Raw genomic sequence first — 25,817 nt, 5'->3', positions numbered from 1 at the left:
AAAAACGTTTTGCAAAAATCCATTTTGATTCTTCAATCTTTGAGATCTACAGATAACATAATTTCTCCACGACTATACTGATGGTAATCTGACAAATTTCCCCTACAGTATTAAAGCTCTTTCTTGAATAATTTCCTACAATGGTTTATTACCTGTATTGGAGTAGTTTTCACATCTCCAGTAACAAGCCTCAGGGTCTCATTTTGAAAGACTTCAAGTTTTGAAATGTTTGCATTGCTACATGTAATCAGGGCCTCACAACTATAGCAAATTAATGGCTTAATATATAAATTATATGTTTTATTTAGAGTTTCTCTTACACAACCTCATTTTATCCCTGCGAGTCTTTTAACTACTGTTAGCCATTTTTAAGTTCCATCAATAATGTTATCAATATGTCTCTGCCAGGAGAGGTTTTTTCAAACTTCCCTTCTAAAGAAATAGCTTCCTCTGTCTCCCCGATGGCTCGGTAGAAGCTATAGATGGAGGAAGCTATTATACTTCAAGTCCATATCAGTTAACTGATGATTCAGGATAAAAGTTTGGTACATCATTTTCTCAATACTCACTTCTATTCAATTGTCTGTAGAAACATTCACATAACGCTTCCAGAGCCTGACTGATCCTAAGCATCATTTTATTAGTTTATTTTCTAGGTGCTGAAGTCCATACTACCAAGTCATCGGCACATACAGCATATTTAATGTCCTTTATTTTTTAAATTCAGTCAGGAAGATCATTCTACCTTAAAAATATTCTAAATTAATACTTTCCTACATTCTACCTTTCTTTCATCTATCATGTTTTATTATTTTTAATTTACTCACATTTCATTTGCTCACATTTATTTACATATTTATCAGTAATTTAATTTACTAACATTTTATCTCATTATATAATATCTAAATTTAATTATTTAGTAACTTATTATTGCTTATTTATTGCTTTACTTATCTATTTTGTTCACCATAACTGATTGGCTTTCAACAGGTCTGTAGAACTTCTAATTTTAAAAATTAAGCACTGTACGATAAATAGCCATTGACTGGCAAAGCAGTAGATACTAAAGAGTAGAATCTAAAGATTTGAATCATTCAATTTACAGATAATAGGTATCATATACAAAATATGTACTGCCATGTACACTCAGTAAAATTTATATTTATTTTTCAAACAATTAATTAATAATTTCAATTTCTTCTGTCACTTGTTCTCTTTTGCCCATTTTTAAATTTCCAAAATGTGCATATTCATTAAATGAAATCGATAACAAAAGCAATGCTGTAATTTAGAGAACAAGTGAGAGAAATTAAGAGTTCTGCAATTGGAGTGACATTTGCTACACTGATTAAAGCTTGTGTCACAATTTGAATGAAGCTTTTGATCAGTTCCATATGAAAAACCGCTACTGAGACATTAACCTCAAGTATGACTGCTAATTTTGGTGAGTAAGTGCATTGATTATTAAAGTTTAAAAAATAATTTAATTTTGAGAAACAAACTTCTAAAAATTTAAGGCCATCTGAAAAGTTGAAGAAAAGTTTCTGCAAATAATTCTGTAATCTGTAATTCTGTAGATTAAGTTCTCTAATTAACACTGTAATTACACTTATGCTTATACTATGAATATTAACTACATTATGTTTGTGAAACTGAATCAGATAATGATTTTAAAAATTAGTCCCATTCTTTTCAATCATCGGAAAATCTCAGCTGTGTTAAATCAATAAACGTCTCAAAATCCTTTATAGGATTATGCTCACATAACAAGCATAATTAAAACTTAATAAAATACCCAAAATACAGTATCAGAGCAGCACATTAATTTTTCAAAAAATATGCATTCTACCCTTATATGAAAAAAGTTATGCACAAGCAACAAAACAAAAATAGATTTTGATAGTTGAGTTCAGTTTTATATATACTAGTAATATTTATCTTCTATTCTGATATTCTTTTGCATAATATAGGGTTTCTAAAAATAACAGACTTGATTTCAAACAGCTTTACTTTTGGTATAAGAAAGAATTGCTGAATCTTGTAATTGCCAAAGAGATAATATTTTAGCATTGTAGTAGCCTTGGTTATACAAATTTCAAAATGATGTGTTTTGTTGAAGCATCATACCATGTTTGCTTTTAAGTGTGTGGAGGTTTGGTTGATGCTTGCAAATAATATTGTACCCTAATTTTCAATCTGTTATCTTCCTCTTAAAAAGAAGTCTAGTAGAGATGTTTGAGTGGCATTACAGTGTGTATTAGTATAATCAACCATATAACTTTGATAATAATTTGCTGCTTTCTATTTTGTACAAAATCAGTCCCATATTTTAATATATATATATATATATATTTCAAAATGCAAGAGAAAACTGAGAAATAGTTGACTTATATCCTTCTTTATAAAACTAATGAATGCATTGTGACAACATACTCATCAACTATTGGTGCTAAACTGCACCCTTCCTAAATAACTTTTAGCTGCCAAAAAATGGTCAATGGAAAAATAGATACGAAGTAAAGTAAATTATACAACCCTGGCAACTAAACATTAAAACATGAAAAGTAGACTGCATACATTTTGTGGCATTTCTACTTTAATATATATATATATATATACATATATGTATATATATATATATATATAATAGAATTAAATTTATAACAGAATAGAAGAAAATGTACAGACACAAAAGATATGGGAATTACAATAAGTTATTTTTATTTAACAAAGAAAAGGAAAAAAAAATAACCTTTTTTCCACTTTCGCAGTTTTTTACAAAAGAGTTTAAACTGCTTACTATGAATGGTAAAAAACCCCCAATGACCTATATGGAGGGAAAAAATAATTTACAATTAGTAATTCTCTGACAAAAAGCAATTTTTATTTCAGCAATTTAAAAAGGAAACAAAACATTATTCTGAATTGAAAAATGCCAAAAAATTGCTGCTTGGATTCTTTCTGACAGTAAAGAAAAATAAAGTACATTAAATGACACCAACAATGTATATTAATAACACTTTCTCAAATTTTTAAAACAAAAGAATTGCAGGGTGATCATTAAAAAAAATCCCTGATATATGAACCTCTAGTTGCCTGTTCATTCAACAAAGCAAAATGGAATTTCAGAAACTTGAAATTTCACAAACTCAAGAGGGCATACTTATTCGAAAGTATGCCCTCTCGAGTTTGTAATGATTTAAAAGGATACAGCTCTAACAGTTATAGTGAAGTGAAAAAAATCCAAAATCTAAAAATGGGAACACCAATGTTTTTCCTGCACAATTTGATCAGCACATTGAAAAACTGTAAATGGCATTGGAACAATACATGTATGACAAAAATTGCTGGGATAAAACATCCACAAAGAAAAGCATTGTAAAGGAAAATGATAACACAAGAGAAGAGAGAGAAAAATGCTTTTATTGGCATTTAAAGTTTTCAATATGCCCCCCTCGCAGACGATAACACATAGCATATGGGAGAATGTTGACTACAATAACGAATGTACATCACAGGAGTAATCTGTACAACTTCATGTTTTATGGCATCTTTCAATTCTAATAAATGTCGTGGATTTGATGTGTACACCTTAGATTTCAGATAACCCCAGAAGTACAAATCCAATGGTCTGGGGATCGCAGTGGCCACAAAACATTAAAGTTACAGGAGGTGATTCTATCTTTAAAGTGCTGTTGCAGCAGTTGACAAATGGATGTGACAATGTGTGGAGGAGCACAATCTTGCATCCATACAATGTCATTAATGACATTTCACTGCTGCATTTCTGGAATTATGTAATTCTGCAACATTGTTGTCTACTGAGTACTTGTTATGCAGCACATTTATATACTTGTATGCAATTATTGGAGTTAATGCTCCTAGTTAAGAAGAAATATGCCTCATCTGTCCATAATATCCAGAGAGGTCACCTGTTATCTTCATCATATCTGATAAGGAAAAAATTCACAAAGTCAACACACTCTTTCTTAACTCTTGGTTGCATCATCATCACACAGTGCTGCTAGAACATTCAAACACCTAACTGAAGAAACCATCTTCCAACACTGCTCATTAGAGGTTTTTCTCAGACAATGTTTTGCACATGGTATTCTGTGACTAGTGCTTCTATCTATTGAGTGAGTTATGCAAAGTGTATCAATGCAGCTCCTCTCTGTGCGGTCATTGATTTTTTACAATGCTCTTCTTTGCAAATGTTTAACATTGGCAATTTTCATCATATATGTGCCGTTTTAATGTTCTTTATGATTTTTCACTGGTCTATTTGTGCAGGAAATAAGTGAGTGTTGCCATTCATAAATTTCAAAATTTTTTTACTGTAACTGAAATCTTGAGCGCATTATCTTCAAATAACAATATATGAAAATTCATTTCTATTCTACTTTCTATTCATTTCTACTTCATTTATATCCGCCATCAGCGGATAGGCCACTAGGGGTTCACATACAGGGGAAGTTTTTTATGATCATTTTGTACACTCATAACTTTTTTTTTAAGTTCTGAAGTAATTTTTCCAAAGTTAACAATATGATACCCTTGAAAAAGATATGTATAGAAACTTAATTGTTGCAAATACTTCAGATAGCCATTATTAAAACACAGAGATACAAAATAAGAAAAACATGCTTTTGAGTCAAAACCATCTGCACATCTAGAAAAATCATTTAACAGTCTTGAAACATAATTGCAAACATCTCTTAACTAGAAAGAAGCATGTTCAAAAAGTGCATAGTCAAGTCATTTAATGTTAATGTACAGATAAAAGATGCATTCCATATATATATAAGACACAGTGTTCAGCCACTGTGTTAATTAAGACTATTAATGTCTATTGATGTTTGTATTAGCAAATGAGAATGCCCCAAAGAGTCATCCTATGATGGTATAACTAATTACTCACCCTGCCTCGTGCAGCAAACCACGTGTCGCCAAAGCTGCCTCATGCAGCAGACCACATGATTAACTAATACTCAGTTTGATGAAAATTGCATTATTGCTTTGAAAGATATTATGTGATCGCATTCAAAAATCACCTGGCACAAGCTTTACAGTAAGATAATTTTGTTTTCACCAGTGATTCTAGCAGGATTTCATTATTAATATAATTTAATTGTTAATGTAATCCTTCTTAAGGTCAGCAGGAGGCCTAGCATGATAACTTCTCTAAAGATGCAATCATTCAATAGAGAATACACCAAGATATCTGCTATTTACCATTCAGAACCAGTTATCAATACCTTTTGAACATAAAGTACTGTGAATCACAGTTTCAAAAAGATTCATTTGTATATGTAGTTGAACTGTATTGTTATCTATTCTAGTATCTATGAGTAACTTCTGTGTTTTGGTAAAAATGCTTACTTTGTTATCACAGCAATAAAGTCTGCACTATATCAGATTGAAGTTATATCATGTTCAGCAACAAATCACAGTTTGCCTAGAAAATTCATAGAACCTGATTAATGCTGCTCCCACGTGTCACTATGGAAAAGCAGAGGGCCATTATATCTAGGAAACCATTGTTTAGTCAACTTTCATGATCTTTAACAACATTAACAGCTGGGTGACATATTGATGACATCTTGTGACCTATTATATAGCCACTGTTGTTGCATTGGTAAAGTGTCTTTTTTCTATAAGAAATACCTGTCTCCAAATAATGTGGGGTGCCTAGAGAATGGCACATACTCCTCTTAACCTCTACATCCAAGTTTTGCGCCAGTTCGATCAGACATGCAAAGATACACCTACCTTGCAATGTTCATGAATTTGTTGAAATACATCAGAATATTTGGGAGCTGATTCCACAGAACAGCGTTTGACATGAAAAACTATGATATGCCAATATAAACATTCTCATGTCTGTAAATTGTGCTAGAATGATTTACATATTATACTATTATATAAGTGTTCTGGACCTGTATTTACTTAAAAATAGATTAGTTGCTGCTGCTCAGATGGTAAAGTGGTTAGTGACTCTGACTGCCATACTGAAAAGTCTAGGTTTGAATCCCAGAGAAGGTATGGAATAAAGTGTCTGTCCATTAACAGGAAGCAACGGCGGTCTACCTATAAGGTGCCTCCATAATTAAGTGACCACCACTTCTGAGCTTAGTAGTAGCCACAGTCTATAATGGCTAGTTCCTGTCATTTGGAATAAAAAAAGATTAGTTGCTATCTTAATTCTAATCTCTTCTTCCTTTTTGTCTCAATAGCTAATGTTATTATGATCAAAAAATTTTTATTAATAGAAACATTTTCCCGATATCTGGTGTCCACAGAATATTTTAAATTGCACAAAATATGCATTGAATTTTAAACAAGAAATATTTTAAAAACACTGGAATACTTTTTATGTATTAAAAATTATCTTGAAAGAATAATAATGTTTAACAGGTACTTAAAATATAAATTTTAAATGCATTTAAAACTTATTATTTATTAAAAATAAATAAATAAAATCACTATACTATACATGTAAAGTAGCAGTAATTTTTTTCAAGAGGAAAGCATGACCTAAAGACAAATTTAATTTTAGGGGAAAAAAAAAAAAAAAATCAAAATGCATACCAACTTTTATCACATATAAATAATAATAGAATGACCATACCTCTCTGAAACTTGGTAAAACTGTCTTGCAAAGTAAGAAAAGTAAGTCAACACAATAAATAATAGATGAGTCATCTTTCACAGCACTTTTCCTGGAAAATTGATAACATTTCCATAACTCTCCAATTTAAAGACAGCAATTAACGATAAACTAACTATAAAGTATGATGAACTTGTATTTTTTAATATAAAGATGCATAAATAAGAGTAATCTAGAACAAAAAACAGGGAAATATTTCAAAATTGAACCATTTGTGAGTAAGTTAATTGGCAAAGAACTTAGTTATTTCGAAAGGGATGGAGCAACCCACCACAGCTCATAATTCATTAGATCACATTCACAAAACATTCAATTCCGGCAGAGACATCAGCAAAGGCCAAGAAAATACTTAATCTCGATTTGCTAGCTAGCTCAATAAACCTCAAAACCTATGATTATTTGTGGAGAATATGAAATCAAATCCTCCAGGAAATTCAGCAAAAAATTCTCTCCATCATTGAACTTGTGTCAATTTAGTGGCTATTAATTTACTGGCCATCAATTTACTGGTCAGGATCCAACAATGAAAACAAGTGAATGGCAGTAACAAAAATCTAAATCAGCAACTCCAGTAAGTTACATTTTTTCACTCTTATTTTGTCTTGAATTGTGTACCATATTAAAATACTATACAAGTAACTTTTATTTGTGCCTCTCTGTATATTCCATTTCCTCCACCAGATAATATACAAGCATCTTTTTTATTCTAACAGCTACGTATTTGCAAATTTGTATTCAACAGGAAGTTTTTGGATGAATTCACTAGTCATTTAACTATCGCATCAAGGTAAACGTTACTATAGTGCACTGAAAGGCTGAATGATAATGCAGCCACAGAACAGGAAGAAGACAATACACAAACAATTAAACCTTACATTAGGAATCAAGCCTGCACCTTTTGAATTAGCAACCTGACTATCAGCCTTCACTACTAAACTATCTGGATATTATAAAATTGGTAGTAACATATGGAATTCATATTTAATACACTAATGATGTTGAATTATATCACTGTTAATGTGTTCCTTACTCAAACATATTCTAGATGATTTTGCAATACTATTTCTCAAAATGGCAAAGGAAAGAATTTCTTTACTTAGTGTTTTATAAAATTATTACATCTACTTTTGCAAGTTTTTATTTCCACTTTTTATTTTCTAATTTTAAAGATTTTAAAGACAATATTCTTTTTGTGATATCTTCATATAAAATTTACTCTATAGAAAATAGACACACTTTTTGTTAATACATGTTAATGTAATTTGTTTTTGTTTTAATCCAGTGAGAACTTTGGGAAGTGATGAGTGGGCAGTTAATCAAGACAAACTTCATTCAAAATTTGTAAAAGCTATGATGAAACTTCATGAAATTCATCAGCTGAAAGACTCTGCAACTAAAGTAAGCATCATATGAAGCAACTTACTTTTAAAAAATGAATGCCAATGAAAAAATGCAGGATTACTTAACATCTTCCTTCAAGATCATAGATAACTTTCAGAAATATGACCATAAATTCCAGATGAATTCCTAACTATTTTGCTACTACGTGGCTTAACTGAAGAATGCAAAATGTTTAAAATTGCAATAAAATCCCCTGATAGATTGCCCAATACTGCTAGATCCTAAAATTAAACTATGTGAATTTTCAAATGTCAGCAAAGAAAATGAAAGTGTAGACAAAAATAAATACCATTTCTTAAAACAGATCATTAATTTACTTAGTTGTACCTACACAACCTGATATAGTGAATTCCGTTACTAGATGTAATCAGTTTAACAGTAACTCAAAATACTTTTGAAGAATTCAAGACACACATGCACTATAATACCTTAAACCTACAATAAATGTGAAAATAACTTATCAGAAAACAAAGTAAAGTCTTCAATGCAGATGCAAATTGGGCTGAAAATACTCTGAACATGAAATCATTTAGTGGCTATAGTTTCATTATTAATAGGTGGCCTGATTCCCTAGGAATTAGGCAAGCAAAGAATTGCAACACTATTAAGTGCTGAAATAGAATATGTAGCATTAACTGAAGCTTCGAAAGAAGCAACGCACTTGCATTTGCTATTAAAAGAGAGAGGATTTCATTGAGGTTAGCAGAACCAACTGTGTATAATGAACAGATTAAAATTCATTTTTATTATATTACAGAGTTGTGTAACAATTAAAAAACTGACACTAAGTGTCCATCTCCAGTGGAAATGCCTGCCGATATTTTAATAAAGAATCTTGGCAGGGACAAACATAGCAAATGTATGAATCTATTAGATGTTAAACTGTAACTAATGAATCTTTTTTCTGTTTTATTTTATTTTCAACTCTTGGAGGGAGAGTTTTGGGAATTTTGCATTCCCCCTTGCATCTGCACATTACTGAAGAGGTGAAAAGTCCAGTGCTATGTATAATCTTGCAGTAGAAACCAAGAAATATGTGAAGATAGTGTGTCATTTCAATGTGCCTATCTGGGCGTGCATCATTCTGGTTACTGATGTGGGCAGTAGATCCTCTCTAGCATGGTGTGGCTATGTGATGTACAGAATTCTGACATGGATTATAGTTGTTGAAGCCTAGAATGGGAACAGAAATCTAGAATGGGAATATAAAATCCCAGAGAGCATTTACTAGTAAGTCAAGTACTAGCCACCAAGTACATGCTGACCTAAATGAATTACCAAGCAGACTCAACTGAGATAATGCAGTAGTTTACTGCATTTAAGTTAATCCCCTACTGCATTTAAGTTAATCCCCTGTTATCCATTATATGTTTTTTCCCACATGTCATAGGCTCACATGTCCTGTTCATCTGTTTTGTAAAAAGCTCAAAGAAACACCCATTCCTAGTTACCATCCAGGAAAGTCCCAGGAAAGCACCCATTAAAGTTCTTTAATTTCACTTACATCAAATATGTTCCTTTGGTAGGCATCCATGCTTTCTACTATGCATTACTTTCAACAACACTAAAAATTAAACAACAATTTTATAAAAATCAAGTTTAAACTTACTTTTCATCAGTCAAAAAATTAATCATGCTAAATATAATTTCTTTAATAACGTACAGGCTGCAGCTAAATGTATTATTCAAACATGGCAGAAGGAGTTCAAGAAAGCTTTGGTACATGCACAGTACCCGCCTCCCTTCATGTGGACGAACAGCTTTAGACAACATGATGTTCAGAGAAAGAAATATATTTTGAATATGATCCTAGAAGAAAAATAAATATCTTACATGTAAATTATAAACTAGCTATAATAATTTAAATAAATGCCTATTGTAATAGAATCGTCATACATAAAATGGCAAATATAATTGAATGACTTAAACATGATTTGCAAAATGAACATTTAAAATAGAAGACAAAGAAAAATACTGAAAAGCCAAAGGCAAACATTTTGATTGTCAAAAGCAAACTTCATGTTAAAATATGTAGCACTTTGAGCATTGCTTTTCTCTCAATGGTTTAACAGCTTTATTGAAAATGCTTTCTCAATGTTTCACAAAATTTGGAATATATACTTGAAATAAAAAAGTTGTGTTATAATTACCTTAGTGATTACTTATTAACACATTTCATAAAAGACACACATTTTCATAAAAGAAAACTTTTGCTTCAACTGAATTTCAGTTTGTTACACAAACTGTAGTCATTTATATTTGTGAAACTAATAATCTAATGCAACTCAAATACACATGGGATAAAATTTTTAATTATTTTGGTCATTTTTACTGCACTTCATATATCCATAATAAGGATATTTATTACCATATGAAATATGTATTGCACTGCAAAAATATAACAGATATCATTCTACAGTGAGACGATTTTTCAAAAATCCATTCAGGCAACATTTTTCAAAATATAGGATTTTCTTAGTTTATGTTTACTTTTCATATTACATATTAAGATGTATTAAAAATATAGATCATGTGTAAGAAAAAAATTATGAAACTATAAGCAAAGATTGACTACTGAGACAAAATTTAGTATTAAAAAGTAAGAAACATGGGATTTATCACTGAATAGATAAGACTTTGTCATTTGAGGACTCAGGAAAAAGTAATTAAAAATTTCTGAAATTGCAGAACAGTACTAAATCATCACTAAAAAGAGGGAAGTTATTTCATTTATCTAACTACAAAAATTCAAAGGGTATTTTTTTCAAAACTAATTCTGCATTTTGAGATTAGATTTGCATGCTATCGTGCCCCCCCCAAAAAAATACTGAAGATTTAAATCTGTAAAAACCTGCGTAGAAGAATTACTCTCTAGGAAGATTTGTAAGAACCTTTATGAGATAATATAAACTAGTACATAATTAAATGGTCAAACATCTTTAAAAAATTAACTTTTAAGTACATTGCATTCTTATGCAAACATATTGTTACGAATTTGGTATTTAAAAAGCTAATGTTAGTTTAATTATAAATTAAATGGTTTTATTTCTCGCGCAGTGCAGCACGTGACGAATATTAAAAGAAAGCTAAGCCGGAAAATTGAAAATACAAGAGCGCGTGCATTAAATAAATAAATATCTCTTTTTGATTTCGAGAAAGTACTGTAAAATTCTAGCGCGTGATTTAAAAATCTTATAAAAGGAGGAAAACATCTCAGTTTGTAGTAGTTGCTGCTTAGTTTGTTGTTGTTTAGAAAACTGCTGTTGTTGATTATAGCGAATTCACGGATTAGCATTCTTTAGCTGTTTTGAATTACGTTCTATTGTACATTTGAGTAGTTAAAAGATAACTACTGTGAGATATTGTAATACTGCATGATAATTTGAGAAAATTTAAGCATTTTTGTTGTGATAATAAAAAAAAAAATTTGTTCATTTTTCATCAGACTTGTGCATTCATTTCATAATGAACTCGTACGCATGCAACAATTTTTGGTGTCAGAAGTGGGATTTGAATGCCAATAACAAGAGCGATGGAAGATCAATTAAGGCATTTAATATCAGCCTTTGCCTAATTTAAAGAAGAAATGAAATTGGGCCAGGAATCCGTTAAGGAAGAAATGAAATTGGACCAGGAATCCGTTAAGGAAGAAATGAAATTGGGCCAGGAATCCGTTAAGAACGAAATGAAAGCCGTTCAAGCTGGTCAAGAAGAAATGACCGTTAAGTGCTGGAACTGCGGTGCTGAAGGACACATACGACGAAACTGCAGAATACCCCAGGGTACGTATGTTAAGACCGCTCCTAACAAAAGGCAGGGAAACTAATTAGTGGCCATCTCGTGGGGCGGAGGTTGCCAGATAATGAAAAGCCCCAGTTTAAAGCGTTTCAGATTTCTGCAGTGAAGGGCGGCAGTAATGGACTTTTTATAATAGGACATATTAATGGAGTTCCTTGCAATATGACGATAGATACAGGAGCTAACGTTACCATCATCCGAAAAGGTTTGGCTCAACAACTGGGAAACAAACTTATCTGGACGCCGCCCTGCGTTACCCTCCAGACTGTGTCCGGTGAGAAGATCGACATCGATGGAAAAATAAACGTTAACATCACATTTGGAAGTGCCGCTTACCATCACATGGCATATGTAGCAGAGATCAATGATTCTTGCATACTAGGATTGGACTTTCTAAGGAAATACAATTTTTCCTTGGACGAATTGCGTTCTACATCTGAGGACATAGCCCTATTCGGAATTAATGATGGAGTGAAATCTATCCACAAAATTATAGCTCAAGATGATATCACAATTCCCGCAAGAACCGAGTTTTTACTTCCTGGATCCATAGCCGAAAATAGAAATTTTCGCTACGGCATCATAGAATATCCCGATAACTGTAATAGTCTAAAAGGAGTACTAGTAGCCTCAACACTCGTCGACCTATCCAGAACGGTTATCCCGGTGAGAGTCGCCAATGTAACTGAGAAGGCGAGAGTTATTAAGAAAGGTGAAGTGGTTGCAACATGTACTCCAGTAACCACCATAGATAGAAAGAGTAACATCCAAGAATCTGTGTCTTCAGAAAGCATTACATCAGAGTTACTTCAGAATGCGCAATTAAACGATGAAGAGAAGAATGCTGCCGATCGTGTTATTAAAGATCTTCAAGTTGTTTTTTCCCGCTCGTCTTCTGACGTGGGTCGAACTAGTTTGACACACCATAGAATAGATACCGACGATCATCCCCCGATCAAAAAACATCCAAGGCGTCTGTCGTTTGCTAAACAGGAAGAGATGCGAACACTGTTAAAAGATATGGAAGAAGGCGATGTCATCGAGCCTTCAACAAGTCCATGGGCATCTCCCATCGTTCTCGTCAGAAAGAAAGATGGCTCAACAAGATTTTGCGTTGACTATCGCCGGTTGAATGAGGTTACGAAGAAAGACAGTTACTCTCTTCCTAGAATTGACGACATTCTAGACACTCTTTCTGGAAGCAAGTGGTTCTCAACGCTTGATTTAAAGAATGGGTATTGGCAGGTAGAAATACACCCTCATGACCGAGAAAAGACGGCATTTACTACGGGACAAGGGCTTTGGCAATTCAAGGTGATGCCGTTTGGACTGTGTAATGCGCCGGCAACATTCGAACGCCTCATGGAGACTGTTTTGAAAGGACTTTCCTATGAAGCCTGTCTGATATACCTGGACGATATCATCATCGTCGGAAAGAGTTTTGAAGAGCATCTAGAAAATCTTAGAAAGGTGCTTCAGAAACTGAAAGAAGCCAATCTAAAGCTGAGTCCCGCTAAATGCAAATTGTTCCGAAAGGAAGTGACTTACCTGGGACATGTCATCTCTGCAGAAGGTGTGCATACGGATCCTGAAAAGGTATCAGCGGTTAAATCCTGGAAACGTCCCGAAAATGTCCATCAGCTGAGAAGCTTCCTAGGGCTTTGCACCTACTATAGGAGATTCGTGAAGGACTTTTCTTCCATCGCAAGACCCCTTCACAAGCTGACAGAGAGCAACCAAAAGTTCTTGTGGACAAAAGAATGCGACAATGCATTTAACAACTTAAAGGAGGCTTTAACATGTGCTCCAATCCTGACGTATCCTCAGCACGACCGACCATTTATTCTCGACGCTGACGCGAGCAATGAAAGTGTCGGTGCTGTTTTGTCCCAAGAAATAGACGGCCAAGAACGTGTAGTGGCGTACTGGAGCAAGTGCCTGTCTAAACCGGAGAGGAATTATTGTGTCACCAGGAAAGAGTTGCTCGCCACAGTCAAAGCTGTAGAACAGTTCCATCACTATCTATACGGCAGAAAATTCCTGCTCCGCACCGATCATGCATCATTGACCTGGCTTTTAAATTTCAAGAATCCTGAGGGTCAAATAGCCAGGTGGATACAGAGACTCCAAGAATATGACATCACTATCCGTCATCGTAAGGGATCATCACACGGAAACGCCGACGCCCTGTCTAGAAGACCTTGCCAAGAAAACTGTCAATATTGTTCCAGGGTGGAAGCGAAATACAAGCTGCTGACTCCGGTCGCAAGACAAATTACAACATCAACATCGGCTGATCGAGAACCGTGGAGTGATGATGAAGTCAGGAAAGACCAGCTGGAAGACCGCGACATTAAACCCATAACTGATTTGATGGAGTCATCAGTCAGAAAACCTACCTGGCAGGACATTTCTATCTGTAGTCCTACAACCAAACAATATTGGGCACTCTGGGATTCACTTCACATTCGAAACGGCGTCTTATACCGGAAATTCGAATCGGATGATGGGAAGACGTTCCGATGGCAGCTGATACTTCCAAGATCCCGCATTCCTGATGTCCTTAAAGAACTACATAACAGCCCTACGGGAGGTCACTTTGGAATAATGAAGACCTTACAGAGAGTTCGTGAGCGCTTTTACTGGAATAATGCAAAGGATGACGTGCAAAAGTGGTGCCGATCTTGCGATGCCTGTGCAGGTCAGAAAGGACCTAAGAGACGCAGCCGAGGCAAGCTGCAACGTTACAACGTATGGGGGGCCTTTTGAACGAATCGCCTTTGACATCCTGGGACCTCTGCCACGAACTGCTGATGGCAACAAATACATACTCGTTGTCGTTGATTACTTCACCAAGTGGCCTGAAGCTTATCCTATTCCTGATCAAGAGGCTGTCACAGTAGCTGAGGTAATGATACAGCACTGGATTTCCAGGTTCGGAGTGCCTCTTCAGTTACATTCCGATCAGGGAAGGAATTTTACCTCGGTAGTAATCAAAGAACTATGCAAACTACTCGGCATTGACAAGACCCAAACGACGCCATTACATCCCCAGTCGGACGGCATGGTAGAGAGGTTCAATCGAACCATCCTTAATAACCTCTCATTAGTGGTTTCCAGAAACCAGCAGGACTGGGACAAGAAATTATCGCTGTTTTTACTGGCTTACCGCAGTGCTGTCCACGAGACTACCGGCTATTCTCCATCACAGATGCTATTCGGTCGTGACCTTCGTCTGCCTTGTGATCTATTGTTTGGCCGCCCTCCAGATGCTCCTTCATCGTCTGAGGAATATATTCAAGATCTCCAGGCCCGGTTTGAAGTGATGCACAACTTTGCACGAGAGCGAGTCAACTTAGCAACGGAGAACATGAAGATGCAATATGACACAAGAGCTACTGAACATCAATTCCACGAAGGAGACAAGGTGTGGTTGTGGAATCCGACTCGACGGAAAGGACTTTATCCGAAATTACAGTCACCTTGGGATGGCCCGTACACGGTTCTAAACAGGCTGAATGACATCGTGGTTCGGATTCGTAAGTCCTCAAACTCTAAACCTAAAGTCGTTCATTACGACCGGTTAGATCATTACTATGGCCATAGTACGTAATGTAAATAATTGTAAATAGTATCAGACCATGGTCCTTTTTGTTTTTAAATGTGTATTTGATTTGATTTGTATTTAGTATTTGATTTGCATTTAGTATTTGATTCGTATTTAGTATTTGTTTTGTATTTAGTATTTGATAGCATTTGATTTGTTTAAGTTAGTTATTGCATTTATTGTTCATGTTGTTTGATATTGTAATGTAATGTTTATGCCACAGTTGTAAGCTTAGCTTCCTGTCCAGGGATTGTACTGCCCGGGACGTGCAGTCCTTGGGAAGGGGGCAGTGTTACGAATTTGGTATTTAAAAAGCTAATGTTAGTTTAATTATAAATTAAATGGTTTTATTTCTCGCGCAGTGCAGCGCGTGACGAATATTAAAAGAAAGCTAAGCCGGAAAATTGAAAATACAAGAGCGCGTGCATTAAATAAATAAATATCTCTTTTTGATTTCGAGAAAGTACTGGAAAATTCTAGCGTGTGATTTTAAAATCTTATAAAAGGAGGAAAACATCTCAGTTTGTAGTAGTTGCTGCTTAGTTTGTTGTTGTTTAGAAAACTGCTGTTGTTGATTATAGCGAATTCGCAGATTAGCGTTCTTTAGCTGTTTTGAATTACGTTCTATTTTACATTTAAGTAGTTAAAAGATAACTACTGTGAGATATTGTAATACTGCATGATAATTTGAGAAAATTTAAGCATTTTTGTTGTGATAATAAAAAATTTTTGTTCATTTTTCATCGGACTTGTGCATTCATTTCATAACGAACTCGTACGCACGCAACAATATATATAAAGATGAATTTTTATGGCAATGCATACACACATACGTGTATGACTGTTTACTGCCGATATTAGATTGCATGTGTCTACATAAAATATACACCGGTGAAATAAATTAAGAGAATTTTCATATTTGATCTACGATCTCCAGAACTACTGGACAGATTTTAATAAAATTTGGTGTGAACATAGGTTGATATAATACAAACAAAATAAACATTCAACAGTTATAATAGACACACATGTTCCTGTGTAACTCATGGAAGTCTGAAGGTCTGAAACAGCAGTTGCAGAAGACACAAAATAAATGAGTCAATAGGGGGTATGGTCCCCTATTATACTGTAAATGTGTGATGTTATACTGTAAATAAGTCAGTTTATCAGTGCCTGTGTCAATTGGTCCCATTCATTCAGCAACGCTGTTTTCAGTTCCTGGATGGTTGTCGGAGGGAGATTGCGAGTTGCAGTTGCCCTTTCCAAAGAATCCCAGACATGCTCTACAAGGTCGAGGTCTGGAGATCTGGCTGGCCAATCCATCTAGCAAATATTCTCACTCTCGAGAAATTCGTCTACCAGAAGAGCTCTATGCATGTGGGTTCGCGTTATCGTCCTGCAAAATGAACTCGGGTCTCATTGCACCCCGAAACAGGTGAACATAAGGCTCCCAAAACTCATCCCTAAACCTCACACCAGTCACACAGCCTCTGTCAAAGATGTGGAGAAGTGTGCGGCCATCCAACATGATGCCTGCCCACATCATTACACCACCATAATTGTTGATCTCGCGGACATTGGAGGGTAGGTAGCAGGTCTCTGGCTCTCTCCATATGAAAGTATGACAAGAATCAGTATTTAGGCTAAAATTGACTCGTCAGTGGACAGAACGGTCGCCCACTGTACTCCAATCACTATGCTGCCTGCACCATGCTAATCAGACTCTCCTGTCTGTACATGTGAGCAGGAAGAAAACAGCCAATCTTCTGGCAAACAATCCTCTCTCATTCAGTGGCAAACAATCCTCTCTCATCACTGGCAAACAATCCTCTCTCATTCAGTCTTTTGGAAACAGTCAGCCTTGTTACACGGGTTCCTGTGGCTGCATACAGGTCCCGAGAGAAAGCTGAGAAGCTGTAGCCCCTCTGTTACGCCTTGCTAAAATGGTCAAATAGCGATCTTTTCTGGCCGTCATGACTTTTGGACAACCTTGCCCCGACTTTCTCTCGATGGCTCCAGTATCCTGGAACTGTTTCCATAGGTTACACACGATGTTGGGCATTAAATTAAACTCTGCATATCTGGACTTGCAAATGGCCTGCCTCTAGCCTCCCCACAATTCGCCACCTCATTCCATCCTCTAAACATTGGCAGTTACTCATTTTTACTGTTCCGATGTCAATTTAACCTATTGCTGCAAGATAACAACTAGGAATTCGTCGAGATGTGTTAACGAACCAATTCGTCTTACCCTCCACACACTTATAAAGCCTGTTTTTCTGCTGGCTCCGCCTACACACACATTACGTTTACGTATTTGCAATACAAGATTTGCGATTTTATCTAGAAACAGTGGCTTTTCCTTTAGCTCAATTCCTTTCATGCAATTCGATACAATATGCAAATTCCCTTAATTTATTTCACCAGTGTATATGCTTTCCCTAAAAAACAAAATGCAGATATCAGTATGAAAAAAAAAATGACATAAAAATTACTAAATGTCAAATCAAAGTCTTATCTCTGACAAAAATTAAATCTTTTTAATTATAAGCTAAATGATTTAATAACCTATAATGATCATAGAAAAAGGCAGTGCACTGCCAAAACAAAAATGTTGATATGGATTTTAAAAAATATATAAAATTAATATTTCATAAATTTTTATGTTATGTCCAATTTTATGTTTTTTTTTTTTCCCCCCTTAGAAAGAAAGAAAAGAAATGTATAAAACAAAAAACATTTTAAAATCATACCAGGAAAAAAAAAAAAAAAAAAACTAGTACAATGAAACTACTTTTTATTATTATTTCTCACATATTCAAATTACTTCAGCACTAAATAAGAATGGAATGATTATTCCCCAGTAATGGTTACCATCTTTTACAGATTTGGAACTAACAGGGAAGAACCTCTAGACTTAGTTTCAGATCAATGAGTGTATTAGCTAACATGCACAACTAACTGAAAAAATGACAAAACAGCAGATCATTTAACCTAATGCAGTTCTACTTTTAGACCAACAAGATTACCATTTTTCTAAATATTATTTATTTTACATATATATATATATATATATATATATATCATGAAAATAAAAGTAACTTGAAAAACTATTGTAGCAAACTTTTATCTTTTAGACACATTTAGAAAAATTTAAAAGAAAAACAAATGGCATTTTTAAATAAGTACTAAATAGAAATTTAAAGAAATTATATATGGAATAATAGAAATGTATATAATTGTAATCAAATATGTTGCAAATATTTTTTAAAATATTCATACCACTCTCTGACAAAGGAAAGAAGGAAATGTTCCATCACAGCTGATATCAGACATCATATTTTTCACAGCAGAACAAAAATCTTGGCACGAAATACATTCAATGTGTGTTTCACATAGTTTTCTGTAATAAGAAGCATTAATTTACTGAGTACATCTGATAAAAATATGCAGCTTAGTGAAAGAGATAACATAAATATATTATACATAAGCAAAATTAAAATTAAAAATATTAGAAAGCTGAAAACATTTTAAAACAAACTGCCACCTATAGATAAGAAGTAAGCAGTGGAATTTCGAACCGAACTAAATGACAAGTAATGCCCTAAATTTGAAGGATTATGTTACCTAACATTTTTACTGACTAATACTGTTCAAGCATATTTATTCTGCTTAAAAAAACATTATTAGTTTATTAAAATGCAAAGTGATTAAGATATTAAATGAGCATTACTGTAACTAATAGACAAAACTGGGGCTGGGTAAAAAGCAACAAATTATTAAGTTCTAATGTTTATGTATATTAAACATATTATATGACCTTAAAAACTTTATTCATTAATGCTTAAATATTATTTAAAATTCTACAATTAAGGTGCCTTAAAGTCAGTTTCCATGAAATTAGTAATTAGCTTAATTTATATTATTTAACCAAAGAAACATTGCATAAAAATACATAAAATCAAATTTATTAAAAAATTTTAAAAGATTTCTTTATTATATTTTCCTTTCACCTCCTCAAAGAAACTTTTTTTTTTTTTTTTTTTTCATGAGTAAATTTACTAAAAATTATACGAAGTTTTTAACTATGAATTTTTTAAATCTAAGGAGTAAAAGATTATAATGGAACAAGAAACAATAGGAAATGCAATGCCATAACTTTGTGATACTAAAATAAGTAACATCATTAATTTCTGCCCAATGTAATTAACACATAAAATAATGAGCATGTATTAGTTGATACAGTAAAAAGTTCTTCAGTTACGACAATGCTTAATATTTCTAACATGAACTTAAAATTTCCTTTCAAATAGCAAACATCAATATCTAGATATATATGTGATTACACAATTGAAAACCTTTTATCACATTTCAAACTATATAACAGAAAATAATAGATTATATGAGGATTAATATGTGATGTTATTTTCTATTTCAAAAGCAAAATTATGAATGTCAGAAAAATTCCTTACAAGTGTGCATTCCCATTTTCTTTCAGCAGAGATAAAAGGCTAACCACTAATTCATCAAGTTTGGCAGGAAATACTTTCTCTTGCAGCTAAATTTTGAGAAATAAAAGCTTGTGAGAAAATAATGACAGTAACAAAAATTTTGATATTTAATTCCAAATTACAAGTATAAAAAAATGTTTGCATGTTCAGCTAATTCTCACAGCATAAATTATTCGTAAAAATTTTACACTGATCTATTTTTAAAACAGGAAACACAAATGATAATAATGTATAATGGGGAGGGGGTAATGTGTAATAAGATTACAGAAAAACAGTTCTTGCTGAATATATAAATATTGGGTTGTTCAGAAAGTAACTTCATTTTTTTTCCAACAGAGGGCTTAAATGGATTTTTCAGAAAAACTTCACATTTAAGCCACATAATCATTATAAATGTTGACAGCTTACATAGCAAAGCTTACTTGTGAGAAAGTTCGATTGATTCTTCACAATAGTTCTTGGTTGGTGCCATTTCAAACACAGAAAGTGAAAAGCAGCATTTTTGGCATGTTTTACTATTGAAAAGGTAAAAATGTTGTTCAAGCAATAAAAAGAATATCTGATGTGTATGAAGAAGACATACTGACAAAACGCCAATGCCAAAAATGTTTTACAAAATTTTGATTTGGCAATTTTGACCTTGAAGATGCACCATGTTCTGGAAGTACAGTTAAAGCTGAGGAAGACACGGTAGTGGCATTAATTGATGAAAACTGGCAAATAACAAATCATGAGATTGCTGAGAGATTAAATTTATTGAATTTGACTGTTCATATTAATTTCAAATGCCTAGGTTTAATCTCAAAGTTTGACATATGGGTTCCTTATGTTCTTAAAGAAAGAAATTTGTGCCGTCGCTGGCGCTTGTCATGGATGTCTTTTTGACGTCTGTGATTTGCTTCTCAAATGTCAAGAAAAATGACCATTTTTGAAGTGCATCATCACTGGGGACGAGAAATGGGTTGTCTAGAACAATGTTAAATGCAAGAGATCATAAAGTAAAAACGATGAACTGGCTCAAAGCACTTCAAAAGCCAATATTCATCAAAAAAAGGTGATGCTATCCATCTGGTGTGATTTCAAAGGAATCGTTTCTTTTTAACCTTTTACCAGACAACACAACAATCAGTTCTGAAGTGTACTGTCATCAGCTGGACAAACTGAATGATTAATTTAAACAGAAAAGGCCAGAATAGATTAATATAAAAGGTATAGTGTTCCACCAAGATAATATGAAACCTCATATAAGTTTGGTAATTCGCCAAAAGCTTTTACAGCTTGGATGGGATATACTGCCACACTTACCATATTCTCCGGATCTAGCACCTTCTAATTATTATTTGTTCAGTTCTCTACAAAAATTTTTAGACAGTAAAAACTTCACTTCAAATGAGGAGGTAAAAAATCACCTGGATCGGTTTTTTGCCATCAAAGGAAAAATATATATATATATGAGCGTGGAATCATGCTACTGCCAGAAAGGTAGCAAAAGGTATTGGACCAGTATGGACAAAATGCTAGTATAGAATTCCAGTATATAATTTAATAAAATATTTATTCACTATAAAGAAATATCTTCTTGCATTTTCAAAAAAAAAAAAAAAAAAAAAAAAAAAAAAGAAAGAAAGAAAAAAAGAAAAGAAATTACTAGCCGAAGAACCCAATATATTATTTAACTTTTAAAATAAAATGTAACAGCAGACATATGCTTGTTAAATTTACCTATGTACTTTCTTCAATCTGAATTTTAATAATAAAAATGAATGAATTAGAGTAAAAGGTAAAATCATGAGCGTTTCCTGAACCTCACAAATCAAACCAGTTTACAAACTAGTTATATTAAAATATATATATATATGTAAGTAAATAACAGCAAATTTACAGTACACTTATGTCCTTCTATCTGCTAATTTACTATTCACTTATTTGCAATTCCAAGCTGTAAAGTGAGAGGAAGGCCTTAAGTTTCGTATGTTATAAGCTTTGAGATAGAAGTTAATTGGCAAATTAATTCCAAAGTTAATAGTCAAAATATTGTAGATCAAACATACACAGTACTGTCTACCAATGCATCAGCACTCTTGTTTCAAACTGCTGTAACGTAACATGGGAAATAGAACAGTCATTGCAGAATCTTATATGTATTCTTAAAATACAGAGAATCCAACAAATTCCGAGGTTATACTCTATTTGATGTGTGTGTGATTATGGCAAAGCCTTGGAGGCTATCTGCCTAAAGGGAGGGATGCCTTCGTGGAGGACTTTCTAAGGGAAACTGGCTCGTATACACGTTACACACATGGGGAAAACCACGAAAACACCCATGCAGCCAGCCTGTTCACGGGATTCGAACCTCGGACCGAACTACCAGTGTTCAGCGACTTTACCGCTCGTGAGCTATACTCTATTTGATGATTATAAATATGTTAATAAGGATATTCAATCTATAAGTAGTCAGAGAACATTTGACTTAATCTTGGCTTCTAATCTTCCTTTCAGCATTCATTTTATTCTTAGTAATAATGTGTGACAGCAGCTCTTCTGTTTAAAATTCTTTATGTACAATAACTGCTCTAAGACTTAACAATCATGATGTCTTAAGTCCTTGAACTAAACTACTAATGTTCTGTTAATACTGAAGAACTTTTAAATGAATTTTTTTTTAATTTCTGAAACTATGTTATACTGTACAGTACAAGAACTGTATTGCCACATTTCTCACTCATCTTTTACTGATTAACTTAGATTTTCAGAATCCTTTATTTTTACAAGTATGAACAAGAGTGTATTCTAGTCTACAATATAGTTTATACATTTAGAAATATAATAAATAATGTAACATAGTGTGTATACATAATACTTTATTCTAGTTTAATGCTGATAATGTATTATTTACACAATTTATCTATTAAACATAACCATATTTATGCATATTACAAAAATATCCTGTTCTATGTAATTTTATTCTATGTTCTATTATTATGCAAAATTATTACTCTATTCCTGTTCTACTATTATGCAAAAAAGGGAAAAAAAAGTCACCAATGGCTTAAAACCCTCAACAAGTTTTTATTAAATTATGATTGATTTTTATGGATTAATAGTGATGAAAAGAAGAATAACCATTACGTTATAAGGTATTTTCTCCCTCCTTTCAGCATGCCTTCATGGTGTAACGGTTAGTGCACTTGACACACATTCGAGTCTCAGCGAGGACATTGTTCATGTTTCACGTCTCCAGTACCAAGGTAACCTAATGACACTACAGTGGAGCCCGAACAAAAAAAATGGTGGGTGATGATTCTTCACCACCAGTATTTGGTGAATAGGTCCCCTAATCCTCAGTTGCCTTCAAACGGTGGAAGGGGTATATAAGGTATTTTCTCCCTCCTTCCAACATGCATTCATGGTGCAACAGTTAGGCGCGTATTTGAAAGGTCCAGTTTCGAGTCTCGGTGAAGGCATTGCTCATGTTCCAGGTCGCCAGTATCAAAATAACCTAATGTCTCTACAGCATCACTACACTTCTGTATTCGTCATCGTCGCTCATATTCAGTTGCCCATTTAACTAGGTGGCGCTTTATAGTTGCATAAAATCAGTTACAGTTACACAGCCATTTCCTACACTAATCTTATTTTTGATTTTATATATTTGTGGTAAGTTTTGGAACATATTATTCAGTTATGGGGACATTTCTTTAATTAATTCCTTGCAACACTGTAAATATCAGTTTGTCTTACTTGCAGTGTGATGAAATAGTATATCATATTATCTTACTATTTACTGAAAATAATAAAAACTTCCCATAAACTTAGTATGAAATATTACATTAATTCATAATAACAACTGAAGTGACTTATTATTTTGTTGCACTATAGCTCAGGTGGCACAATTTGTGAACTTCTGAAGTGATTAGGATCTAGTAACTAACAGAACTTCCTTCATTTTAATAGGTCAGGCCATCAATTTCATTAGGTAGTGTAACAAACAGGCTTTATCCTTTTGGAATTGAGCTGAAAACAGGAAAATTTACCTATGCAAAAAAGTAGAGGTAAATTTTAAAAACATAAACCATAACTGAAAGAATATGCTTACTTCTTGTGGCAAATAGTTATTGAGAAAACTCCTGCACTTCAAAGCATCTCTTCGTCGATAATCAACAGCACAACCAGATAATATTCGAGCTTGAATGGTTGGATAACAGGCATAAATTACTTCTGCTAATGATAGATTAAGCTTGTTTGATAACTCAGATATTGATTCATTATCCCCATAATAAAACAAAACTGGTACCAGAAACTTGAAAAAATCTCTGAAAAAAAGCAAAGAAAATACCACCATAAAACAGCTCTGAAAATGCTTCAACTGAAAATGAAGCATAAAAAAATTTGCGAAAGAACAATAATAAAAATCTTTTAAAAAACTTTTACCTCAGTTTGCAGTAATAACAAATAATTATTTCAAGTAGTCTAACCCTACGTCTTATAACACATTGTTCAATAAGTCCCAGGACTAACCAGCAAATGGTGTAGTAATATTAACTTGACTTCATTCTTTGAAAGAACTAACCTTCAAATGACATGTATCTGATTTTCATGGCATTCGGACAGGAAATAGCGAAGCTACTGTGGTGAAAGTGACACTACTTGTGCATTTGTGGACAAAATGGAAAAAAATGAATTTCAAGTGTTAATAATTCATTGCTATTTAATCGGCAAAAATACTGTCCAAGCTCAGCAGTGGCTTGAAAAATGTTATCCAGACTCTGCTCCATCAAAAACAACCATTTGCCGTTAGTATGCTGATTTCAAGCGCGGTCGCACAGATACAAATGATGCGGCATGCTCGGGTAGGCCAAATGAAGCAGTCACTCTGGAAAATGTGAAACAAGTGTTTAAAATCGTGATGAATGACCGCAAAGTGAAAGTTCATGAGATTGCTGAGATGGTAAACATATAAACTGGAAGTGCGTATACAATTTTACATGAAAAGTTGGGCATGAAAAAGTGTTTTCCAAATGGGTGCCGCATGTTCTCTCAATGGAACAAAAACAACAACGAGTCGACGATTCACAAAGCTCTTTGTCACTGTTTACTCGCAATAAACAGGATTTCTTGCACTGGTATGTGACAATGGATGAAACATGGATGCATTATTTCCCTCCAGAGTCAAAGTGGCAGTCAGCTGATAGGCGTGCAGCCGGTGAAAGACATCTGAAGCATCCAAAAACGCAACAGTCAGCTGGCAAAATCATGGCATCAGTTTTGGGATGCATAAGGTATAATTTACATCGACTACCTTGAAAAGAGAAAATCTATCAATAGTGCCTATTACAGTGAGTTAATAGTGCGTCTGAAGGATGAAATCGTAAAAAAAAAAGGACCACACATGAAGCCCGAGCCACAAGTCAATGCAAACACTGGTTACAATGAACAAATTGAGCTTCACTCTGCTTTCCCACCCATCATACTCCTCAGATCTAGCCCCCAGCAACTACTGGCTGTTTGCTAATCTCAAAAAATGCTCCAGGGGAAAAGATTTGGTTCGAATGAGGAAGTCATTGCTACCACTGAAGCTTATTTTACGGACAAGGACAAATCGTTTTACAACATGGTATCAAAAAGTTAGAAAAGTGTTGGAATTATTGCATAGCTCTCTATGGTGATTATGTTGATGAATAAACATAAATTTTGTGAAATGGATGTCATTTTCTTAGTTAGTCCTGGGACTTATTGAACGATCTGTTATTTCATAAGTTAAGACGAAATAATTTTGAAGATTATGTTTTATACTTCAGAAAACTATACATAAGTGAGAATAGTTAAAAAA

At 33.7% G+C, this 25,817-nt stretch overlaps 1 protein-coding gene across 4 annotated transcripts in view; it reads right to left on the bottom strand.

Moving 5' to 3' along the window:
- Window positions 1-25,817, bottom strand: part of tefu (Serine/threonine-protein kinase tefu) — a 240,355-nt gene that overhangs the window by 123,392 nt on the left and 91,146 nt on the right. For 3 of the 4 annotated variants that reach the window (XM_085827007.1, XM_085827009.1, XM_085827008.1), the window contains 6 exons: window positions 24,084-24,300; window positions 19,949-20,034; window positions 18,759-18,879; window positions 9,681-9,880; window positions 6,632-6,722; window positions 2,753-2,827 (listed from right to left, as the gene is read on the bottom strand). In XM_085827007.1, coding sequence (XP_085683133.1) covers window positions 2,753-2,827; window positions 6,632-6,722; window positions 9,681-9,880; window positions 18,759-18,879; window positions 19,949-20,034; window positions 24,084-24,300 — 790 coding nt within the window. The remainder of the gene's footprint in view (window positions 1-2,752; window positions 2,828-6,631; window positions 6,723-9,680; window positions 9,881-18,758; window positions 18,880-19,948; window positions 20,035-24,083; window positions 24,301-25,817) is intronic. The other variant, XM_085827010.1, reaches the window with a different exon arrangement.

The sequence above is a fragment of the Stegodyphus dumicola genome, chromosome 11 (assembly GCF_044657685.1).
Source record: "Stegodyphus dumicola isolate Sdum_Otavi_A_Nest chromosome 11, ASM4465768v1".
Taxonomy (NCBI): Eukaryota; Metazoa; Arthropoda; class Arachnida; order Araneae; family Eresidae; genus Stegodyphus; species Stegodyphus dumicola.
This window is presented reverse-complemented; position numbering and strand designations above follow the sequence as displayed.